The sequence below is a fragment of the Toxotes jaculatrix genome, chromosome 15 (genome assembly GCF_017976425.1).
Source record: "Toxotes jaculatrix isolate fToxJac2 chromosome 15, fToxJac2.pri, whole genome shotgun sequence".
NCBI lineage: Eukaryota > Metazoa > Chordata > Actinopteri > Toxotidae > Toxotes > Toxotes jaculatrix.
In genome coordinates this window covers 8,809,363-8,834,510 of record NC_054408.1, presented here as the reverse complement: position 1 = coordinate 8,834,510, position 25,148 = coordinate 8,809,363, and the positions used below count along the sequence as shown (strand labels likewise).

The 25,148-nt window shown below is 40.1% G+C and overlaps 2 protein-coding genes across 2 annotated transcripts in view; one reads left to right on the top strand and one right to left on the bottom strand.

Moving 5' to 3' along the window:
• The window catches only part of st6gal2a (ST6 beta-galactosamide alpha-2,6-sialyltranferase 2a), a 38,031-nt gene extending 30,504 nt beyond the window's left edge, over nucleotides 1–7,527 (top strand). The window contains exon 7 of the mRNA XM_041056931.1: nucleotides 3,594–7,527. Within this exon, the coding sequence (XP_040912865.1) occupies nucleotides 3,594–3,841 (248 nt within the window). The 3' untranslated portion in view covers nucleotides 3,842–7,527. The remainder of the gene's footprint in view (nucleotides 1–3,593) is intronic.
• Nucleotides 1,628–22,291, bottom strand: tmtops2b (teleost multiple tissue opsin 2b). The gene is made up of 4 exons (XM_041056933.1): nucleotides 21,925–22,291; nucleotides 13,001–13,326; nucleotides 7,517–7,750; nucleotides 1,628–1,843 (listed from the first exon to the last, which is right to left on the bottom strand). Exons 1-4 carry the CDS (start codon nucleotides 22,289–22,291, stop codon nucleotides 1,628–1,630), a joined length of 1,143 nt encoding a protein of 380 aa, XP_040912867.1.
• Nucleotides 22,292–25,148: the final 2,857 nt, after the last annotated feature.

Below are 25,148 nucleotides of genomic sequence, written 5' to 3'. Positions count from 1 at the left end.
GAAACAATGGATGAAAAAAAACAAGAAGAATGGAACTCCATTCTTCCAAAAGATATTCCCTCATTTTGTGTTTTGATGATAGTGGTGAGGAGCGTTATCTAACACGTTGGTCCAGAATCTCCCAAAGTGTTCAACTGGGTTGAGAACTGGTGACTGCGAAGGCCATAGCATATGAATCACATCATTTTTATACTCATCAGACGATTCAGTGACCCCTCATGCCCTATGGATGGGGCCATTGTTATCCTGGGACACACCGCTCCCACTACAATAGAAATGTTTCACCATAGGATAAAAGTAATCACTTAGAACAACTTTGTATTGATTTGCAATAACCCTTCCCTCTACGGGAACAAGTGGAGCCAAACCATGCCAGCCAAACTCCCCCCACAGCATAGCAGAGCCATAGGATCCCCTCACTATAGGGGTCAAAAGCATTCAGGTCTTTCTGTAGACCATTGCTTATGGTTTTTGCACCACTGAGCTCTCAAATGTGCATTCATCTTATTAATGAGTGGTTTATGCACGGCAGCCCTACTCTAACATCCCTCGCTATGTAATTGTCGATGGACTGTGTGACTTGTGGACAATGCCTTGCATTGTTGTTTTCAGTCACCTGAGGAAGAGTGGCTCTTCTGTTTTTCCTTACACATCTCACGAATGCACGAGCATCACAGCCATCAAAACTGTTGACCACAATTTCCAGCCCTGTTTGCTGATGTATTTCCCATTGATCAAAATGCAGATTATCACTTTGTCATTGTTCATATTGAAACACCAGACAGCCACTTAGATCTTTTCCGTTCCTTCCCTCCATCTTCATAGAAAATCAGAATAAACTGTGCCTGCTCTGCCTTCAGCCACAGAGCATAATTGTTCCATGCAGTTCATTAATCAAACAATTAGTACTGAAAGAAAAATAAACCTTCATCTTATGGTATAGACCTATAAAACAAGGGTTGATGTTTCAATTAGGGTTTTTCCCATTAGTTCCAATTAAACCAAATCTTAATGATATTTTGTACAGTTGGTAATTTGGCAGCAATTTGAGGAAGGTCCTTTCCTGTTTCAACATGACAATGCTCCATAGAGGCAAGTAAGAAAGAGTGAAATATTTTTTTGAAAGGAAGGGTATGACTGGCCTGCACGGAGCCCTGACCTAAACCCATCAAACACATTTTGGGATGAACTGGACTGTTGACTGTGAGTCAGGCCTTATCGGCCAACATCTGTGGCTGACCACACATTGTGGCTGAATGGGATCAAATCCCTGCAGCCTTATGCAAAGCTTTCCCAGAAAAGCACAGGCTGTTATAGCAACATACAGATGCCAATAGTTTAGGAATTAGATGTTGAACAGTAACACGCAGATGTAATGATCTGTAAATTTGTATTTCTATGACCATCTATGACTTTGCAGATGTGAAAGAAAAAAGAAAGAATGAACAAAAAAAAGATTATATTCTGTACAAACACTAGCTCACACAAAAAGTACATTTACTGTCTAAATGCATCAGGATTGCGTCCACATTTCACTGTAGTTCATATAAGTGTATATATTAAGCTGAGTTATTTGTGCTGCATGATAACAGTTTTTCTTGTCTGGTTATGTTGAGGATATTTAGGCTCAAGTTGTGACCTCAGGAGGGGTTGTTTGCTTGGTGGCCGGCGCACTGCAGCACTGGTTGAGGGCATCGGTGGAGATCTGGGCGGTGCAGGCCACCGTGTTGCTGTAGACTCTGCGGTTAAGCTGGATTACCGTAGTCTTGGAAGGCATTGAGATGTTGCCGTTCTCCGCTGACCAGTGATCACAGTGAAACAGAATCAGGAAACACCTGTAGAACTGAGAGGGAGAGAGGAAGAAAGGTGATGTGAACATAATATACCCGCACCAAACTGAGAGTTCTGGGAAGCATTGATGGATTGACCTTTGTTTCACATTGCCAGAGAGACTCGTGGCACGAATGTGTTCAGAGTTTGATTAGGCAGAAATCATGCCTTAGTGCACTTTCATGTACTCAGAGCCAACAGGTAGTGATGCTTGAGAGGAGAGGTTGGTCCCCTAATGGCCTGTTGCACTGGTAGTGTCGAGTAGGTGGCCTTGAACACTTAGTGGTGAGTTTGACCTTGCAGGTCATTTAACACAGTAACTGAAAAGGTCTGAGAGCTGCTTTCTGAAATGTAAGTGCTTGCTCTTGTTTCTATCTGTGTTTCCTGAATATTGTGATGGAATGAGTCATAATGCCATCTATTTTTCATTTCTGTTGCATCAGAATTCATTTGTGCAACTCAAGGCAGGGCTTTTTCAAAACCGACTGCCTTCACTTAAATGGGACACGATAGCGAAGACGAATATGTTAAATTAAATTTTTGCAAGGGCATCTGTGTTTTAGATTTTGATGCTTAGTTGGCAGTTACTTGAATTCTGTTATGATTATCTCCATGTACAATCGTGGAGAGCGCATTTTAAATAAAAATGGTTGCTCAAAAATTCGACACATTTTCATTCCCACTGGATATGAAGGGCAGTGTTGTAAAGGCTGATCAGATGGACAGCTAACTGGTCTAATACAAGCTGCAGCTGATCACATTTTATTTACAAATCAGTAATTGATAATTATTATTGAATAAGTTTTAGACAGGAAGAGTTAGGTGGTCGAACTCATCAGTCTAATCAAAGCAAACATTGCAACTGGCCTACAACGCATGCTAATTCGTCTCACTCATTTTGTAGGAAGCACTTTGTTCTGTTATTTGTGGCGAATTCTATCACGTTTGAGAGAAGCAATGAAGACGGAGGAGAGCTGCGAGCAGAATAACAATGACCAGAGAGAAAATGATAAACAGAAATGAGTAGCAAAGTACAAGGCAAGGTGGAATTAAAAACAAGGCTAACTAAATGTATGTGTGAGCTGACTTCTCTCTGTGTTGGCAACACATCGGCTGAGGCAGGAAAACTCACCGTCTTCATTCTTTATGCATTCAGTCCTGTTTTTTTTTTATCTTTATCTAAAGGAGGGTTTTGCTGAACATGCATTCTCTTTTCTTTTCCAGCACAACTGAACTGAACACATTTACGCTCACAATCGCATTTGTATATGAGAATTGCCCGGTCTAACCGCAGTCCTTGACTTTTGACATTGTGCAGATCCAGTGGAGATTTTTTGACTAATGCTTTTCCCAAAGGAGCATGTGTAGCAGATGCTGAGGAACGCTATTACACCGAACTCTCAGCAAGAAAGTAAATAAGCGTATATTTTCGAAAATGTTAAAATATTCCTTTAACCCCCAACTGCTCCAGTCACTGCTCCACTATCACAGTTAAGGAACAGTGTTCCTTAAAAAAAAAGCGGACACTGCTCTGTGCTAAACTCCCCTGGATTAAAAAAAAAAAAAAACAGGTAAGAAATGGAATTCAGAGGCTGTTGGAGGCCATCAGCCTCTTTGGTGATGCTCTCTTTTTTTTTGGGGGGGGGGGGGGGGGGGGGGGGGGGCAGGTTTCTTGCATCTTTCTGCCCAAAACTGATTTGAAATTGAGGTTCACAGCAATGTGAATACCTGAACTTATCTCTCTCTCTCTGTTCCCATTGCAGGCATCCTCCTGATGATGGCGCTGTGCGAACAGGTGCATGTGTATGAGTACATTCCCTCCATGAGGCAGACAGACCTGTGCCACTACCACGAGCGTTATTATGATGCTGCCTGTACACTGGGTGCCTACCATCCCCTCCTATATGAGAAGAGCCTGATCCAGCGGATCAACGCAGGCCCAGAGAGTGACCTCAGGAGGAAGGGGAGGGTCACTCTCCCAGGCTTCAGCACCATCAACTGTGACATCTGAGATATGAAACCTGACCCTCTTGACGTACACACACATTCTGGCCTTTTCTGGCTGACTAAGGGAGAGGTGCAATAAAACCACTGGAGACAAGAAGGCTGAAGCTTACAAGTTTCAAATTAGACCCATGAAGAACATAAGCCATACCCCTCTAGGGAGGGATCAGTGTGGAGGCTTGTAAAAGGACTTGTCTTCATCAAGATAGTTTACTAGACCAGAGACTTCTAGGAAGAGTCTCCAAGATGGAGCTAAAAAAGATGTTTCTCTCTGCTTTAGCTGAGCCACGTTAGCTGTGGAGCTAACTAGGGTAGCAACAGATCAGTGTTTTTAGATAGACGAGTGAATTTTCAATAACTGGGTGTGTTTCAATGGTGTAAAATCTGTGTTTTTCAATAGTATGGGTGATTCTCCACTTAGAGGAAATGCCCCTGTTTATAACGGGGGATATTTGTAATTTTATTTTTCTTTTTTACTGGTCCAAAGGGTTGCAAATGAGCAAGGGAGTCATCTATGCTGAATGTCACAAATGCACACTTACACTTACACACTCACACACACACACACACACTTTTACATACATAAAGCAGCCACACATGCAGAAAAAAGGCAGATTAAGTGTCTCCACAGAGACAAAGTCAAGCTGTGTCATCAGTCATATTACTGTACATGCCATTGCTCTGTAGCAGGTGTTCCTGTTTGACATTCCTCTGATATCTTCTAATGAAATCAGAAGTTGTGTTGCGTGTTGTCATGAAGGATTAATTTTACACTACTGATGTTATGCTGAATGCTAAATTACTCCCCAGTGCATGCTAACTCACGAGCACCAGGTTGTAACTTCCTGTTCACAAGTTTCAGATGATTCCTCATTCATAAAGTTAAAATATATCTCAGTTGAAAGCTCGCAGGAAGGTACGGCTTCTCATTTTTGGATTTAGATTCATTCTTTTTTTTTTTTTAACTGAGAGTGCAGGTAAATGGGGCCAAAATGGATCTACAGAACAAACAGGTGCTCAAAACAGCTGTAACCCTGTGCCTAGTGGTCGACTGAAAACCTTCCTCGGGTTGCCTTGGCTGTTTGGATACATGCAGTACATACTGTGGCAGGACTGCAGTGTCGTGGAGTTTGGTGTGGAGCAGTTGATATTGCTCAAGTGATTGCTATCAGGGGATTCTCAGCTCTGCCTCAGCAATCACCAGCACCTTGTTTTTGACATTCGGTTCACTCTTTATTGAATGTAATTTTACCACAGCGTGGAATGGCCAAACCTTTCCTGGAGCTCACTACTGCAGTATGGTCTGCGTATGTGCAGCTCATTGCAGGGTTATTTCTTTGTCACGTAACCGCATGAAGCTCATTTCCTACAACTATAAATGTCTCATATTTTCTGAATCCTCTAATATTGGTCTGTATCCGTCCACAGCTCAGAGTGGAGATGATTATAAAAGAGGAATTTGAACCAGCAGTATCATCAGATTTGCTTTGTTTCCAGCTAGGATGAGTTTTATGTTTACAATGAGTCAGTGCCACATCTGCAGCAAGCTTTTGAAGGTATTAGTTCAATGTGGAAAAGAGGGCTTGTGGTGTTTTTTGCTGTAGACATGCAGTCAAAAGAATCTTGCCTATAATAGAGATTTTTATTACTAGGTGTGTTATTTTACAAAATGTGCTTGTGCCATTGGTTGTGGTTCGGTATAAGATGTGAAAACCTGTCACAGAAATGTTACTTTGATTAGTCTTAGAGTGTTGAAGAAGATGGCTCTATAGTAGTAGCAGTGGTTGTAGTAGTAGTAGTGGTATGTAGATGATTCTGGGGTTGGTATTAGTATTATATCCAAAATCTGTCCGTCTAAGTACAAACACACACTGTGCTGATACTGAAACAATACATTCTTGAACAAACTAAACAAACTGTTCTATAAATCAGGCCATACCTGACGAAACAAAAGAAAAAAGCATTTGGACAAATATTTGGTGCCAGCTTGTAACATTTCACAGTCGGGGTGGTATTTTATACTGCGACATGATATGCTGCCTATTGTGATCTAGTAAATGTTGTGGAATTTCAAATGAGTAACTGTGTATAGATGAAATAAGAAGACTAATGACTAATTCAGTGAATTACATACGTGACAAAAGTACTTCATCACATTGATGCAAAATTCTGCAAATCCAGCATTGTAAAGAACACAGTTCTCCTCATTGATTTGCAGCATCTCCCAGAAATGGTACAAAAATACGTTGTTTCTAACAGTTTACAACTTGTCTCGTATGTGTACACACACACACACACACACACACAAACTGTAATATATATATATTACAGTTTCTGATACCCAGTGCTTTGGACACATTTTGTTGAGAGTGCAAAAAGTACCAAGGTTTGGTACCCAGCCCCAGTTTCATTTACCATATTAAATGGCATGTCATTAGAAGATTCTTGGAACAAGGACTGCAGTAAAGTCAGCAACTGTTAAACGACTGTAACAGAGGTTTAAAAAACAGAATGAAGAAACGGTTTTTGAAACTTGAGGAGATTTCAGCATTTCATTAAAAATCATGCAGGTTTTCAACTCTGCTGTAGGCTTTACGTTTCTCTGTTGAGATAAATAATCAGATGTTTTCGTGCTTTTGATTGTAACACACAGGTGCAGAAACCCTGAACATATTGTACATGTATATTTCTAAAGACTTTGATCACTTTCCAATGCACAGAGCATGCAAGTCAAGATCAGGGCTAAGAGTCTGTCTGTGCTGTACTGTGCTGCAAGTAGACACCATTGTCATTAATGTTGTGAGGGGCAAGTGTACTATAACATTTTTATTTTCTTAAGTGGTGTTTTACAGATTTTAATGCATGCTTGTGGATAGGGGAATCACAGCAGGTATCACTAGTTCCCAGGAAGTGCATTGCCTTCATCTTTGCATTTTAATATTGTGCCAAATCCCATTTTTAATTATGGTTGAGCTGGGCAAGTTAAACTTGGGATGAGGAATGGAGTAATAGCAGGACTTAGGTGCTGTTGCTTCTCTCTGGGATGCTTAAGAAGGAATTTGATTGAATTTTTTGTCGTCTTCAGTGCAACCGTTTTAATGCCAGTATAAAATACAGGACATTGTAGTGAAACTTGACATTAAATTTAATGTTTGACCAGCTGTAAAGCAGTGAGATGAGAAAACATGTTCTGAGATACTGTTTAGTATGTTTTGCCCTCTCAGCTTCTTTCTCTCTGCTCTTTACTCTTGAGAACTATTTTTCATGTCTTGTCTTAATCTGGTAAAGATGGGAATTGCTGCACCACACTGCCTCTGATGATTTGTTCAACAATTTTTTTTTTAATTACCCCGCCCCCGGCTCCCACCCCGCAGCTTCTTGCAGTGTTCCCTGAAATGAGGAAGAGAAAAAGAAGCATCCGTAACTGAACATAGTAAGAGTGAAGGTTGTATTTCACTCCTAACAGCCTTAGGGTGTTCTTCTTGACTTTGATTTGTCAGTGAATTCTCTTCTTATTACACTTGAATTAATATTTAAATAGACCATTTGTATGATTTCAGCTGTTGTAAGTTGTCCTTTTTTACTGTGTAAATAAAGCTGTTGTTCATGTCAAATTGTCTTAGATTTTCACTTTGAGCTGGGGCACCACAAAAAAAAAAAAACTCACCCGGTGCTGACTTACCTGTTTATTCATAAGTATATAAATGAGAGGGTTGATGACTGTGCTGCTCTTGGCCAGTAGTGAGGGCACCACGCTGGCCACAGGACTAATGATGTTGGGGGGGCCGAATGTTGCCATCATGGCCACGACACCGTAAGGCATCCAGCACAGCAGGTAGCAGGCAGCTGTGGTCAGAACCATAAACAATATGTGGTACTCTCTCCTCCGGGCTGCAGTCTTTCGGATCTTACCCACCTGTGGAGGAGAGCGGGAGAGAGGGTTGTTGAAGAGAGACCTAAACAATCAGGCCAATATGTCTTGATAGTTTATTCTGTTCATGTTCATGCTCATTCATGTTCATGAATCACTTAAAGGGGTTTACAAGAAAGCCCTTTAAGTGATTCATTTCCATCTTTCTAGGCAGCTGATAGTTTCCTTTTATTGTAGTACACTGTGAAAAATCATATGACCTTAAAACTTGGAAAATAAATCACAATTACAAAGATCTCACTGAAACCTCTTCTTGTTTGTGCATTCCAGGCTGTTCTGACATCAAACACTAGCTGAATGTACAAGCTGTTACTATGTGTGCTTCAGGAAAGGCATCACTAACATTTTCATTAAGTCTTTCTTTTCACGGCTCCATCGTGCGTAGTGCCTTCACAGTAACAAAAGTGATGGGAAAAAGGCAATGACATGCTAATTGTGATGGTCTCATCTAAAAAAGAATGGAAACTGTAACTATCTGTACTTTTATACAAAGGTGAAATTGGAAAGGCAGTGGCTTTACAGAAAGTAGAAAATCATTTAAAAAACTTGTGCCCATTGTTCTTTAATTTCCACATGGACAAGACAATGTTTGGAGACAATGACTGGACCACAATTGGTCTTCCTTAGGTTGAGAAGATTAGTGAGAAGACTGTTCAGATTAGTAGCAATAAACAAATTCAACAAGTCTGCTTATACAGACACTCACTTGATATATAATTATTTGTAGCTGTATCTTAATCCTAATTCAATTAAAGTTCTCTTAACATCACTCTTTGGATGTCTTCAAACACAGATGGCTCTTCTTTAATCTTAGCTCTTCCTTCACCCCGTGTTGTGTGGATAAATTAAGATGAGTGAGATTGAAGTGGGGGAGTTTTCCCAGCTCACTGAACAGCAAGCCAGCAAGAGCTCAGCTCCGCTCATGGATGAGATAACTTCAATAGCATGAGATAGTTACTCATGCAGGAGATATCCGATGCACTCCTACACAAGAGGCAAGTTGAAAATAAAATTTCTGTGTTCCGTGTTTCTCTTGTAACATCAGCGCTCAGGTGACATGTTATAATTTTCCTGTCATCCTTGTTCACTCTTGCAACTGATGATTGTCAGGGCTTGTGAGGGAGTCTGTTGCTGTGCGCCTTTGCACAGAAATGAAGCATTGGGTCTGTATTATGAGACCTGGATACTGGACTCTAAAGCGGCTCTGTTTCACATGTATATATTAACAATTGTTTGCCCAGTGCATTAGCCAAATAATTTTCTAGCTTCTTTGCTTCCACATCATTCAGCCAAATGCACATTAGTGTTTCTATTTTTGGTCCAATCTCCACGCTCATGCTCGGCCCATGGACTTTACATTGGGATGATGTCACACACAATAAATGGCTTTTCTAGACTCTGGGAAAGTTTTACAAATATAAAACCTTCATGGATTACAAATTGGATTTTTTTTGTGACACCACAGGTGGCCTCTGATACAAATTACCAGCAAGGCTGAGGGCCGGCACTGTATCTAGATCTCACAATACATCCATCATCAGTTCAGGTAGAGCACTGATGTTGCACTGCATTAGCTTATTGCCATCAGCTGCTTCATTCATGGCTCCAATGAGTGACTCATTGATCTAGGTTGCTAGTAACACCCAGTCATATTCATTCAGGTGTACACAGCAGATTGTGTAATCATACTGGCCTTACTATTATTTTGATGTGATGCAAACGTTTGCTGCTGCAGCTCATGCCACCATCCCCCTCTATATGTGCAGAGATTCTGGTATTTTTGACTTTACGAGGATATGATGTTCATCTGTGCATTTGGATCCTCTGAGAGTTCTCTCTCTCTCTCTCTCTCTCTCTCTCTCTCTCTCTCTCTCTCTCTCTCTCTCTCTCTCTCTCTCTCTCTCTCTGAAAAAAAAAGCTCAATCAAACTGTATAAAAATTTGCTATAATTTTGATATAGGTCTTTCTGTCTGAACAGACAGAGCATTTTATATAAAAATTTCACAATTAGGATAATAATATATAGGCTGGTGTGTGACACAACATTTTTCAAATGCTCACTAAAAATAAAAAGCTACACAACATTACACTGTCCTACGTGTGATTTCACCTCTTAGTGTTGCTGCTGCGCACTGTCACACACTGTCACACACTGTCTTTAGGTATGTGTATGAGTCAAATCGGCTTCCTCAACTGGGGAGTTGAGGCATCAACAGTGAAAAACACTGCAAGTTAGAAAGCTACTCACTTGTCTAACTCCAACCAATGAAGCCTTAATATTGGCTTTGGTAAAACTTCAGAACGCATTTTTGAGCATAAAAAGAGACAGAGAATGTTGTCAACCATTATTTACAGTTTAGACAAAATAAACCATTTTAGCAAACAACAATTGTCAGTGTACATGTGGAATGCGAGCATTATTTTACAACAGACTTCAAATAATGTGAACCTGGCCTTTAAAATAGCTATGATTAAATATAGATGAGGGCTAAGGCCAAACAGACAGAAATAAATCCTATAATATATGTGACATGACATATGATATTTCTACAGGATTGGTCAATATATGGTGGCTACAGAATAGGGTATGCTTTGTAGTATTTCACATGCTTATGATATTCTTTATCTTACATAAAGAAACTTTGTAATCAGGTCTGTTCAGCTTCAGTGGATGGATGTTAATGTCTGGTTTCTTGACACAATCGGAAAATGAAATCAGTTTCTTAGGCAACTGGTTGTTTCAGTCTGCAAAACACTCTCAGTGAGCGAATGTTGAAAATAGTGGGTGCATACGACACACGTGTCACACATCCAGTTCCCCTACAGTGCCTTTCAGCTTTTTACCGATTCCTTTGCCTAAAGAGAATAACCGTGCAATTTTAGGTTAATAATTTTCTGATCCAACATGACATGAAAAGGTACTTCTGACTAAAGAATGGTTAGTGTGTGGTGTGTGTGGATGATTTTCTAAGACTGAACATGTGGTTCACACAGTGACTCAACAAAAGAAATGAAAATGAACTGTAACCACTTCAGCTAATGTGACCCACACAAAGGTAATTATAGGTGAAGGCCACTTTGCAAAAGCTGCTTATTGACACTAAGGGTCAGCTCAAACAGAGAAAAGGATCTGTTTAGGAAAGAGTATGCAGGAGTACAGCAACATGTCCCTCACCTTCTTAGGGGCAGAGGTTGTTCATTATCCTTATTGTGTTGTGTACTGCACAGTCGTATTTTAATCATCTTTATTTGTATAGCACTTTAAAAACTGAGGTGCAAGTTTTAAAAAAACAACAGCACTGGATTAAAATGACAAGAAACAGGAGGATGTTTAAGTGGCTTATGCCTTGTCAGAGCTGTGATAATCCCCTGCCCTGCTAACACTCTCTACTCTCAGGATTAAACTATCAAAATCACTTGGAGTGCAAAGGATTTGACTTACTTAAGGCAAATAAAGCCACTCCCTAAAACCCAGCAAAACCCGATGCACAAGTCACTACAATGGATACTCTAAATGTACATGGTAGTGATTGGAGACATCTAAAAGTCCAGCTTTGTAATCTCTTACTATCCCTAGAGCTGGATCCACTTGCACTATCAAAATAAAATTATTCTGCTGTGTTCTGTGCAGTCCCAGGATTATTTTGTGGGGAACAAATGCATGCCACTGCTTTCATTTCATGTTTTTAAAAGATCTTTTGTGCCTCAGTTTCCATCATATGGTGTATCTGCTTCACCTGTAGCTAAGAAGAACAACAACCTGCTCTGTGGTGTTTCCACAAAGTGCATAGTTCATACTGTGCAGGAACAGCAATGTGTGTAGTACTCTTTTCATGTGTTATTTTGTATTATAAAATGGCAAAAAAAAATTCCAAACACTGACAATTTAGAGCAGCTTCAGTAAATTATTTTCAATTATCCTGCCTCACCAAAGAAAAAATTCAAGTGGTGAGTTTCCTTCCCTTCCTGAGTGAAGAGCAGCGAGTTAAGTTCCATTGCTTTAATCAAAGTTGGATAAATGGCCAGAGTAGTACAGGTATTGTATCTCACCAGCTATAAACACTTTTTACTTGCACTGCATTCTGGGTGGAGAAATTGTAGGTCTAACTTTTCTGTGATGGATATATCCCTGATTTGCCAACTAACATCCAAACCTGACATTTACTGTTGATGTTGATTTAGCCTATAAACATCATTGTAGCTGTGCTGAAAGTTTCATTGATGTCCTATTATCACATCATGTCAGCTGTCAGCTTTTCTCACTTCTGTTTGGGAGATGTCTGATATGGATGTGATTTTAATTTGATCGACAGGGAGCCATAAATCTTTCCAAGGTGGCACCATGTGGGTCAAACATGTCGAATTGAGTGGTGAAGAGCCCAAATAGTCTTTCAAGTATATTCTAGCTTTTCAGTTAGCTACATGCTCCAAGTCAGAATTTAGTAGGTGCGGTGCAAGCTATGCAGTCAAACTGAATGGATGCTTTCTTCACTTTTGGGATATATCACATTCCCTCACAGTGGTGTGTGAGAGATACATTTGGTCCCAGGAGGAAGTGGATGCTCCCTCCAGCAAGATACTTGTGCAGAAAGGAGCTATTTCTGTGGTCCCAGAAGTAGACCAGGACTCTGTGCCCTTTTTCTGAATATGTCATGATCCTCAAAAAGAGCAAAAACATTGCTGAAAATGCCTCTTCCTCAGTCTGTACACAAGTAGGACCAGATGGGACTGAGAGGTCAAGTGCACTGCCAGTACGCAGGCTTGGACACATGAAGACCCGGATCATGGTGGTGCAATTACCTTCCTTTTCTAGACTCATAGAGTTCTGTTAAAGGGTGAAGCTTATGTGAAGTATATTGTCCATGATGTTTTGACTGATTGCAGTGATTAATTCATGCTGGCTTCTGAAGTGGTTGCTGACTGCCCATGCATTTTGAGAATGTTTGTAGTTTGAAAGGTCTCCGCAGATGTTATGATGTTATGTTTTTCACCTTAAAAAGTGGGACACCATTGGACTCAGTTGTATGTGAAATGAATTCAAACCTACCACCTGCTGTTCATCGTGAAAAAGAAATCATCAAACTATTTTAGCCACCTTTCAAGCCTATTGTGTTTAATACTCAAAAGGTAGATTTTGATGGAGGAGACATTCAAGAAATTTGTGGTATTGACTTCCACATCTGGCAGGAAAATAGCACAAACACAAGAACATAAATACTTTTTCCATCTCTCTACCTGTTTCACTGCCCAGAGCAGCCTGCCATAGCAGTAGATCATCACCAGGACAGGCAGACCCAAGCAGAAAGTGAAGAGACAGATGATGTAGGCGTGCGACTCGGCTGTCTGAACTGTCCAGGATACAGAGCAGCTTGTTCCTGCCCCCTCTATGCCATAGCTGCTCCAGCCTAGTAGGGGGGGCACTGTCCAGAACAAGGAGTACAGCCAAGAACCCCCCACAGCGAGCAGGGGCTTACGGTAGCTCGGCCCACGCTTGTTGTATACAGTCAGAGTGCTATAGCGGTCATAGGAGAGGATCACCAGAGAGATCAGCGACACAATACCTGAGAAAGACAGAGAGGTGGAGGAGTGAGAGTGGGCAGCTGTAAGTTATCTGGGTCACCAAGACATGAAACAGAGACAACAAAGCACAATACTTTAAATATTCTAGAGTAGATCTTTTTAGATCTTCTAGATTTTAGTTTAAAATACTGTTTGTTTTTCAGAATAAAATACATGCTAGCATCAGCATGCTAACATGCTTACAAAGGCTTGGCAAAGGTACTGATGTTTTGCAGGTATGTTTACCATATTCACCACTTTAGCAGAAATTTGGTCAATAATATAATTTCGGATATAACACATTTAAATTCTGAAATGTCTGATCTGATAAAGACAGGGGATCACTGAAGTGATCACAGATTGTTCTGAGATAGCTGACAAAACATTGCAATCTTAACCACAAATGTCAACCTCATGGTGCTAGATGAAAGGTCAGGCGTCAGTGGAATTCATCGTCTGGGAACCATTAATGTCTTGACAAAATTTTGTATCTATCCATCCAATAGTTAAAAAGATGTTTCAAAAAAATGGATCACCTAAAACCTCAGCTGATTTCTTCATTTGAAACACTTCGTGTGAGTCCATCCAAAGCCTTTACTTTCAGTTCATTTAATAATTGATCATTGAGTGATTCATTTAAATTGGCTCATCACTGCTATATGCAATATATGCAGTATCAGTTCTCATTCTCAGGAAGCTCCGAAGAGACATAGAGTATGGCAAGAGAGGAACAACCTGGGGGTAAGGCTGTATATTGAAACAGTGTGTACTGTTTCTGTCCTGCACATATTCACTACTCTGCTGGCTGCAGAGGGAAAAACCCAGGAATCCAGCAGAAACGCATAGTCAGGTCATTTAAACATTAATGTCAGCATTTCATTTCGTTGTCATTCTCAAGAAAAAACAGTGTATCCAATCATTTGAAAACCCTGATCAGCAGTCCTGAGTGCAACACATGCCGATGGCATCACAGACAGGCATCAATTGACATGTATGTCAATATATGTAGCACGTTCCAAATCCATAAAAAGGCCATAAAAAGGCTTTACTAACAATGTTTGGTCTAAGGCTGCTTGTCTTCAGTCAAATAGATAATATAACTTCTAACTTTGTTCACCCCATTTTTAACAAGCAATGTAAAGATGTATTTACATGTGCCTCCTCAACCGCAAAATACAGTCCATCGTCTATTGTCTACAGCTTACATTGTTAAGACCTCTCCAGCTATAAAGTGCATTAACAACCAAACAGATGTTGGAATAAAAGTGTTATCATGTTTTTTTTAATCTCCCTTTAATCTCCCCTATGTCTCTGTGTTATTAATTAGCCAGAACAAACAGATTGTTCAGAACAGTTATTATGAGTCTTATAGAGCACTAATTGTACCTGACATAGCCCTAGCCAAATCCAACCCTGTGGCCCACCTGCCACTATACATATCTTCCTCTGCGGAGCGCTTAACCTTTCTCATTTTCTCCTGTTTCACAGTACTATGATGTTACCAACATTTGCCATTATAACTCAACGAAAACAAGGAAGGACTACTGACAAAACCTATGTACTGGAGTAGTCATGTTGCAATGTGATGGTAATGTGGAGCTCCAAATAGTCCATCTGGCATTTAGAGAATGGGGAGTTAGAGGGCATAAAATCTTTGATCTCTGGAAGAAAAACATGCCGCTTTTGAAACCAGGGAGACAGACCACTTGAAGCATGACAAATAAAATGCTGGAAAGCCTCTTTTACTCTTACTCAGAACTTCTGACACAGTGAAGATTAGAGTAAGCTCCTAAAACAGAAACAAAAAAGGGCAACATATCATGTCTTATGTAGTAAAACAGATGAAACACACAGTCTATATAGTAGGACAACACATAACTACTGATGCACATGAAAGAAGAGGAAAGCACATGAAGGAAACTAACAAAGGTACAGAGAGAACAGGCAAACTCCCCACATCAAATCCCCACATTCTGCTCAAACCTCGATGATGTGGGCCACCTTTAGAAACCACCTTTACTCTTCACATTTTAATAAAAAAATCTTCCAGAATTAAACACATAAGATCAAAGAGTGCTGGAGAGGAGGCGAGTCAGCTTCAACACGCAGCACAAATTTCACTATACAGAAAATAAAATCCATAAGGAGCGTAATGAGATCAGTTCAGAGAAAGACAGGTCTCTCTTTTTAGCTCCATCAGCTGTTTGTAGTCTGCATGCAGCTTACTAACAACACAGTTTGTGTATATGTGTTGAATCTGTTTTATTAATGAGGGTGCAAATAATCATACATGGACTGTGCTGATCCTGTGGAGAGTAACCTGGTGTGATGAACTTTTACCTGACAAATCATACCTGACATCCCATCCTTGCTGCTGCCCTTTGGCAAAAGCTGTCCAGTGTGTTTATCAAAACAGGAAGTACCATGGTATTTATATAGCAGAGCAAACAACAGTGTGAAGCTTTGGTTGGTTCGACTGCTTTACAAAGCACTTGATTTTTATGCTAGAGACTTTGGACTGTGTAATGAATCCTACTAATAGCTAAGTTTGAGCTTAAAAACCTAAACAATCACTGGAAATTTTAGCCATGTTAGTTCTGGTGATCACAATTCTTGTCAGTCACCTACTTACTCATTTGGCTGGTTCATCACTTTGGTCCAGACTGAAACATCTCAACAACTATTGAATTGATTGTCCAGAAGCTAAATTCTAATATGACATAAGGAAATATCATATTGACCTTTCTGTTATTACCATCACAAACAAAAAAACATGCAATATTGCCACACACATCTCTTAACACTTCAATGCTTACACCATGATAAAAACATCTGATACAGGTTAGAGTACCAAAGACTTTGGCTCTGACACCACCCTCTTGACATTTTTAACTTTGCTTCTGCTACTTGGTATCACATGGCTGCACAGTAAAAATCCATCAAAAACACCACCAAGGCAAAGCAGAATTTACTCCTGTTTGAGGGATTTTGCTAAACACTGCAGTGCCAAGCTGTTTTAGGAAATTACTTAATCCTTGACCCTTTCATGGAATCTGCTGACAATAAGAAAAAAAAATCCAATGATGTCAATCCTTTAAGGGTAGGAGCAGCAGATCAGATAATCCTTGTTTGATTTCAGAAGTGATGGCTAGAGAGAACACGCAGTACTGACTGCACTGTTCGTTCCAATGTTTGGATTTAAAAGCCAAAATCAAAGACACGCCACTTTTTGCATACTGGAATAGAATAATGTAACAGTGGATTCTTTTTAATTGATTAGTTTTAAATAGTCTCTCACTCTTCCCTTCTCTTTCCTCTCGCTATTTGTTTTGTCCTCGCTTTTGTGTGTGTGTGTGTGTGTGTGTGTGTGTGTGTGTGTGTGTGCGTGTGTGTGTCTAGCAGCCCTGGGCGGGGCGACCTAGTTTCCGTTCCCCGCCATATCTTCTGCTCACCTGTTGCTAATCACCTCATCAACCACACCCTCAGCCAGCAGTATAAGAGCACCGGCTCTGAGCGGCTTCCCTCGCCTCGCCGGTTCACTCCTGCGGTCAACTCTTTAACGAAAGTTTTTTTCTTCCCTTTTCCTTCCCGTGCTAAATTGTCTCAGGTTCACCTCGCCACACTCTGTGACCTTCCTGTCTTCTGCTGCTCCTGTGGACTACTCCCCCAGCCTGCTGATTGGTCTCGGTTTCCGGACCCTAGTTCCAGCCTGCCTGGTTCGGTCTACTGACCCGTGTTCTGGATTACCTCCCCCGCTCCCACGCTAGAGACGGTACCATCTTTTACAGTAAACTGCCCTTTGTTGATTTCTAATCTGCCTTGTCTCTGGGTCCTAAAGAGACTTTGTGTTAAACATTACACTGTGTGTGAAAACCATGTTATAGCGCACACAGCTGTCATTGATCAGCTGTTCGCAAGACTTCACCTGCTTGCTCACAAGTGGATTTTCTTCTTGCCAGTGAGAATGGGGGTGGACCCAGTCGCTATTGTATCCCTAAATATAATTGGTTGACCAGGTCATATTGGCCATATTGGACGGGTAGTTACGGTAACACCACTGGGCCAAACCACATATATCCGCCTGACTCTATTGCTAGCATGCCTCACCTGAACTGTTGAAGAGCCTGGCTGCTTTCCCGCTGGTTGTACTATGACTGAAGTCTTGTTAAAATAAACACAACAACTAAGCACGTAGTAAAGTCCCACATAACTGTCAAAGTCAGATCATGTCTTGAGCTTGTATTGCCTATATGCCTTAGTCTTGCAAGATCTCCACCAGCAGTTCCCTCAGATGAAAGTGATCTCCTCTGCCATCTATCTGCCCACCCCAAGAAGTGGACAAAGCCATGTGTGTTATCAACAGTGTGATGGCTACTTTTGTTTTGTCTGTTGGTGGAAGAATTGTACATCATCCTCGGATAAAGCACAGAGGTCCTGGCCATTTTTTTTGCATAATGGTTTATTTCACCCTTCTGAGATTTTCTTTTCTTTTTTTTTCCTGTAACCTGTTGCAAAATAACAAGGACATGTATGAAATTCCTTTTCTATTATACACACTGGTTGAACTATCCACAATATAATGCTTTTGTTCTCTCTTAGGAAAAGAATAAAAGCAAGTTTAAAAACTCATATTTAAAAACAAAAAACAGTGACTTAAACAGATTGTTACCCAATAATATGCCCTTTTGGAAGTTCGTGGGTCCACCCACGAACTTCCAAAAGGAAAATCCACTTGCTTGGGAGTATGTGAAAGTTTTGAGAGCAGGAGATCAATGATGGTAGCTGTGCACTTGAGGATAACAGTCACACAGGTGAAAGTAATATGTGTGTGCAGCTGTTTAAATTACATACATGGCTCCTCATCATCCACACACGGTCATAAACCAAACTAATGTACTAATTAAAAATTTGACATGACGATGGCAGTAGATGAAAAGTTGGGCAATCACCAAGGTGCTTAGAAATTAACCAGTTGTATGTCAAGGGCAGCTCTCAGAAAACATCTGTTAAGCTACAGTAAAATACTTAAACAGCTGAATAAACATGAGTCACCTTGAATAATGCTGGTTTCTAGCATTTTGTTTTCTTTTGAAAACCAAGGTAAATAGACAGAAAAGGTGATTTGATGAAAAGACAAGAGATGATACTGAGGTTGAATATTAGACATTTAGAAGACCCATATTTTCACTGCTCTCTGCAATATGAATGTCATCCATTACATGCCTTTTTTAAAATTTGATGCTTCTTTGAGACTAGCCTCAGGCAGTCCATGACCAACTGGTGATCAATCATGGTATTACTTATGATGTGTGATTCTGTGCTCCGGTAAGGACATATCGAAGCAGCCCCTCTGCTGTCTCATCTGTAGGAGAGACAACAGGGTGGGGATGATGGCAGGGATATTTATAGAAGAAATGAATAATCCAAGTCAGGCATTAATATGGTTGTTTGCAGTTTAACCAGAGCACTTTGCTATCTTCATACACATTAAATCCTAAGCATGCATCATTGGACATGTTAAACTGACATTGTAATGTTCTTTTAACAAGGCTGAGAAGAACAAGATGTACCGGTGAGTGTGGTGGATGCTGGGTGTTTGTGAACATGACAACATGGTAACATACTGAAAATGCTTCATTCAGGTATATGATTGTGAAAGATGATGCGAGATTGCTTGTGAATGCCTTTGTGTGTTTGAGTATTACAAAACACACAAAGCACTGCATTGTAAAGGGGTTTGTTGCAACATATACTGTACAGATAGGTAGTACATATTGCTTTTCATAGGCCAAGGCTATTATATGTAATCAGCTTATTTGAGAAACCACTGTCTTGTCAATGTAAAGCAGCATGTCTCATCCGCCTTTCAGAGTTTCCTGCCAAGTCTTGCAGGTACAATATCTGTAGGTGAACAATAACATGAAATATGCATTGTATATAAGCTGCTGATGTCTGGTAACTGACAGAATCACTCAATGTGCACTATCTCCTGTATTCAGCACCATGCTGTACAAATGAAAACTGAGCACCATTGGCACCCCTGGGGGAATAAAGTCAAAATAAACATGCACTGACTTCAAAGACACAGTATGAAGTATTTCAATTCAATGGAAATTTCTCCATATCAAAATTCTCTTTTTTTCAGTGAGGTACAACAAGACGCAGAAGGTGAATTAAAAGAAGCTAACTTAGGAAAAGTACAGTTTATACCCTGACACAAAGAAGATATTATTATCAAAGGATATGGCAACAGAAGGGGAGTTAAAAAGGCAAAGTGGTACAGTTATTTGGTCTGGTTGAAATTATCTATTAATATTCCCTCAATTACAGTCTGAATGCATAATGGCAAAAGACTGGCTGTCCTGAGTTTGTACAAGAAGCTTGGAAATGACTGGTTTTCGTAGTAGCCAGCACAGCTAGCATGTGACTCAAGTGGAATACCCAGTATACGTGTTTGCCTGAACTGTCTCAGGTCTAGGCATTGATGTCCACAGGAAGCCCTGAACAGGAAACTTGTACCCACCAACACTACTTAAAGCTACAATTATAACTATGTATAAAAATGTCAAGTGGATTTGTAACAACAAATTAAGGTTGCAATTCCTCCATCACATTTGCAGTTTGTAGTTGGTCTACATACAGACTAAGCTATGACAGGTTTTGGCGACACATGCAGTACTTGTTAGCAGGATAAATGCACTGCTGGCTTTTTGTCTTCTCATGGGATTTGTTGAGAAAAAGAATATTCACAAGAGTTAGTATCTCAAGTAAAATTCCCTAACTACAATAAGATGGGGGCAAAGCCAGTGCCTTTCCAACTCCATGAAGCGATAGAAGAGATCAAATTTCAATCCAAGTTTTTAAAGCCATGATTGAGCATCCTAAGTGTCTGCAAAACAGCTGTTCCATCTCCTAAACACAAAGACATGAGATTGCTGCACATCTTTCATCTAATAAGTCTCTTCTTATCTTCTACAGGAGGTCAAAGGTTATGCGATGATGGCATTATGAAGGTAAGTGCAAATAATTTCTTACATTGAACAATAAACCACAAGTCCATCTTGAAGGACTATATAGATCCTTTGTCCCTACTCTGACATGACCCACAGGAGTATCTCGAAGTACCGCAGCAGGTTTACCAGGCATAAGTTATCATGGTTACAGAAATAAACTTGTTCTTTTGGAAACGGTCACTGTTTGGTTAGTTTTAGGCACAAAAACAACTTGGTTAGGCTTAGAGAAAGATCATGGTTTGGGTTACAGTAAGTGCTTTAAGGTCAGAGCACCTTCAACATCATGGTTACAATAATAAACATGAAGTTTAGGTTGTGGAAGGGTCATGGTTAAAAGAAACAATGATGACTATAGGTTTCACATGGAAAACAAACTGCTCTCCTGTGGGAAAGTCCTGTATTTTGTTGACCCATCCTACCCGAGTTCCTCCTTTGCTCCCATCATAATTACTTAATAATTAACTGTAGGTTGTAATAAGCTTCTTGCACAGATGACCTATAGAGTAATATTTTAGGGGAGTACAGTTTCACAATAAAACCACCAAAAAGCCCTGACTTTATTGCACAAAGAGGACTAATTTTTCTTTTTGTGCCAAGCTCAAATTCAGTCAGGTGTTTAAATAAAATATGAAAACGTGGTTTGACATTTCCTTGCACAAAGGGGTTCATTCACACAAGGAGTTTTGCCCAAGCCATTCAGCAATTGCAGTAAAGAAAACAAATATCTATCTATCTATCTATCTCTATCTATCTCTATCTATCTATCTATCTATCTCATGTTTCTTTTTAAAAGAGACCTGTGAGAATACCTAAAGTGTAATAAAGTTATACATAAATCTGACTTCCGTCACTGTTCTGTGGAGGATTTTGCATTTGGTGGTTAGACCAATAAAGTGGCCGATAAATGATATTGGTCTATTTGCTGAGTGATAAGTAACAGGAAATTGCAGGACAGATATGCCAACAACAGAATTGTGGTTATTTAGGAAAAAAATAACCACTACATAGTTTGTCCACCAGAGAGCAGTGATAAGTGGGTTTTTTTTTAACTTTACCCTGTAAATAATTCTGTAGGTTGCTCACAATAGTTGAAAAAAAAAATCCTTAAAAAAAACCTGAAAGAGATCCATATCAAGAATGCTTGTTTCTGTTGTATGTGTGGTATGTATTGTATGTATGGCCATGACAGCTTTGCTGTCTCATCAGCATCAACAAGCTTAAATGTTTTGAATACTGCTCTGATAGCACTTGCCCTTTGTACCTTTTGCACCGTGTCATTTTCCAACAAAACATATAATGTATATGTATATATTAACGTATAATGTGATCAGAAATTAAATAAGCATTTCCAGCTTTAATGTGTGAGAAGGACCTCAGTAAAGTCATTAAACAGGTGGTGTAAAGAGAGGCTGCCGTACTCTGCCATACTCTACTGAAAACAACATAAATGCGTCTAATCCTCATCACTCCCCACAGCAGCGTGCAACATGTAGGACGTAACCAAGTTTGGCGATAGTACCGTTTAGACCGAGGTTTGTTGTTTTTGCTCAGGCATCTGCCAAGTGTCAGAGAATATAAAGATCTTACCAAAGCAGGAGTTGATGAAGCCGTACCAGCTGCAGCCGCTGCGCCCCAGTAGCCACTTCCCACGAATGCTGGAGGCGAAACTGAGAGTAGTGCCGAACACGCACACCAACATATCACTGACACTGATGTTCAGCAGCAGCATGTTAACCGGTGTTCGCAGCTTCTTGAATTTGCAAAACAGAAGCAGGACAACGAAGTTATTAAGGAAGCCAAAAGTCATGATGAAGCCCAGCACCACGGACAGTACAACAAAGCCCGTCGGGGAGAGATTCCCCCTGCCTGGCGGCGGGTCCACCGGCTCCCGGTCATCGCTCAGGTTGAAGCTGTAATTCAGACCAGCTTGACCAGAAAACATCCTGCGGTCCATTCATCGGAGCTTGTCTTCACTCTGGAGCCGTTTTTGGTAGTTAGGGTTTGTCACATTGCTCGAGGAGTATCAGTTTCCTTCTTAAGTCTTTCTCCATGCTGTTTATCCCTTCGGACCTGTGCGAGTCAAGCTTTGTTCAAAACGCACATTCCTCCACTGATGTTGAGAACACGTAGCGGCAAACTTGTTGCTATGAAGCTTTCACTGACACAAATGTGAAAAAACACATTGTGAAGTGCCACCTGTTACCTTAACGCATCGCGCGCCTCCTCTTCTTTTTCGCCAAATTCAAGTGAGCGCACTAGCTTGTCTTCTCGCCTTAACAGAAAACTGTTATTATTCATCCCAGAGTGCACAAGCTTCAACACTTTTCCGACTGTTTAATTCATGTTTCGGAAGTCTGTCATCTCCAAGTCACTACATTTTGATTAATTGTAATTCCTGCTCACAATGGAGACTCCTACAAGGTGAACAGCGTTGCGTAAAGTGCGCGCCGCTCCGCTATCCGGCATCTTTTAAAGGCCATTCTTACGTCACGAGGCACTGGGATGAAAGGGGCTACTGGGGCGCAGCGGCTGCAGCTAGTACGCCTTCATCAACTCCTGCTTTGGATGTAACCTGAAATATTGAAAGGGGGGGGTGCGGTGTATGTGTTTGTGTGGCTTCTTTAATTGCACTTTCATTTACCTTCATTTACTTTAATTTTTCTTCCTGGCTCTTTTGTAACGAAAGGGTATCTGATTGATCTGCATGCTGCTTTTACAGTACAGGCTTGCTGTGAGAAAGGTCATCACGATCATCAGCAATGTAGACTGCGGTTACTGTGCAATTATCACAATGTTCACAAATTTCTTCTTCTATACATTCAAATAAATTTACAGTGAATGTAATATCTGTCTCTATGGGTATGTGTATATCTGACTGAGCAATAGCTATGACCACCTCATTGTGCATACTTTATTGGCTAATCCATGCTTTCTTTTGTCATGGTCAGCTTTAAAAGCTGAACAAGAGCAATATTCTAAATGGTAACTAAAAGAACCAAGTTGACTTTATAGAAATAACAATGCCAAGAACATGAATGCGTGTTTCTTTTCACAAAAATTTCTCATTATTTTCTGCGCAGAAGATGGAGGTTGTTTTTTTTTTTTTTTTTTTTTAAATAAGAGTTTTTATACACAAAAGACACGAGTCACAGCAAAACAAGCTTCTTTATATTTTGGAATTGACTGATGTGTTTGCTTTATGAGCATCACCATTTTCTCTTTTATTCTCCAGACAGTTTTACGTCTTATTGCAGGAAAAGCAGAGGGGGAACTATGATCGTTCTGTCCCACTATTTATTGCAAGTAATCAATAATGTTATTAGTCACAAGCAGACATTTTGACTTGTCAAAACATCTGCTAATGAAAGGGTCTGTTCAATTTTAACTCTTTTACTGACATGAAAAGTACACGTAAAAATGTATGTATGTATATACATACAAATGTAAACATATCTTTTTCTATCTTTTTAAAATGGCAAGCATATCTATAATCTAAAATATCCCTCTTCTTCTGACATTTAATTTGCATTCAGCAGTTCTCTGCATAGGCTACAGTTTGATGAAGAAATATTGTTTGATGTGAGCTACTTGTTTGTAAGAAATTTAACCTCAGAATCAGAAACAGAAAACCTTTAATGATCCCCGCAGGGAAATCGCTGAGTTACAATTTATCAACACTCAGTTAAGAAAGAGAAAGTAAATAACCTTTTTTGAAAAAGCTAAAACTACTTTAGAATTACTATGAAATGGTAATAATAATAAATAGACAGTAAGTGAATAGAAAAATGTACAAATGCAATTGGGGAAAAAGTAAAAAGTAATGTGCAAAATAGAATCACAGTATGGACAAAAGTGCAAAAATGGGAATGTACAAAACAGATTAACAGTAATTTAACAGTTATGTGGATCAACATTAAATGAACAGTAGTTTAACAGCATGGAGATATGCATAAAGGGGAGGAACTGTAACCGATCAGCCACAGGAAGGAAAAGCCTCCTATGGCATTCAATGGAGCATCATCATTCTGAGTCTGGCTGAACAGCCTCCTCTGGCTAACCACAACACTGTGTAGAGGGTGGGAAACATTGTCAATGATGGAGAGGAGTTTTGACAACTCCTTGGGTGTTCTCACGTGCCAGCTCAATATCTGGGCTGCAGAAATGTTCCTTTACAGTCATGTGACTAAGGTGGCACCATCTGTTGTTGACAAAAATACTTGCAATTAGTAAGTGATGCAAAATTGCTTATTTTATCTCAGTCATCTCCAGAGAGTATACAAAAAATTCTGACGTGAAATAAATTGTATCTTTTGATAAATTGTATGTGATTATCTTGCCTCTGATGCTTTCTAATTTTGTTCGGTTGTCTTCATCGTCTTCATTGTCTTCATGTCTTTAATTGTGCTCTCTGCCATCTCACTGAGTCAAAGTGGACAGCTGCTTGCCAAGAGAAAATAATCAATGAGCTGTGACATTCAAGACCTGAACAACTGGATTATTCTCACTTGAGTGCTTGTGTCAGTACCTTCTTCCCAAGCTGCCAAGAATTGAACTGAGTTCCATGCACTGTTGCTGTCCTAAGACCATATTTATCCAGTTTTATCCTAATGCATGGAGCCACCATGTGTGGATCTACAACCTCTTGCATATTAATAGACTGTGTACTCAGCTCAGTCATTATGCTGGAGGGATTATAGTATGCGACTCTGACGTCACTCAGTTGGACCATGACCTGTGTCCCACTGCTCACTGGTTATGAAAACAGTAAAGACATTTTTTTTTTAAACTTTGCACAAAGGTGATGCTGCCCC

Excerpts from the sequence above, each read along its gene's own strand:
- tmtops2b (XM_041056933.1), bottom strand. The coding sequence starts at position 22,291 with ATGGACCGCAGGATGTTTTCTGGTCAAGCTGGTCTGAATTACAGCTTC. Across the intron at positions 7,751-13,000 it reads TGCTCTGGGCAGTGAAACAG|GTGGGTAAGATCCGAAAGAC; the intron begins GTAGAGAGATGG and ends TCTCCTCCACAG. Across the intron at positions 1,844-7,516 it reads ATATACTTATGAATAAACAG|TTCTACAGGTGTTTCCTGAT; the intron begins GTAAGTCAGCAC and ends TCTCCCTCTCAG.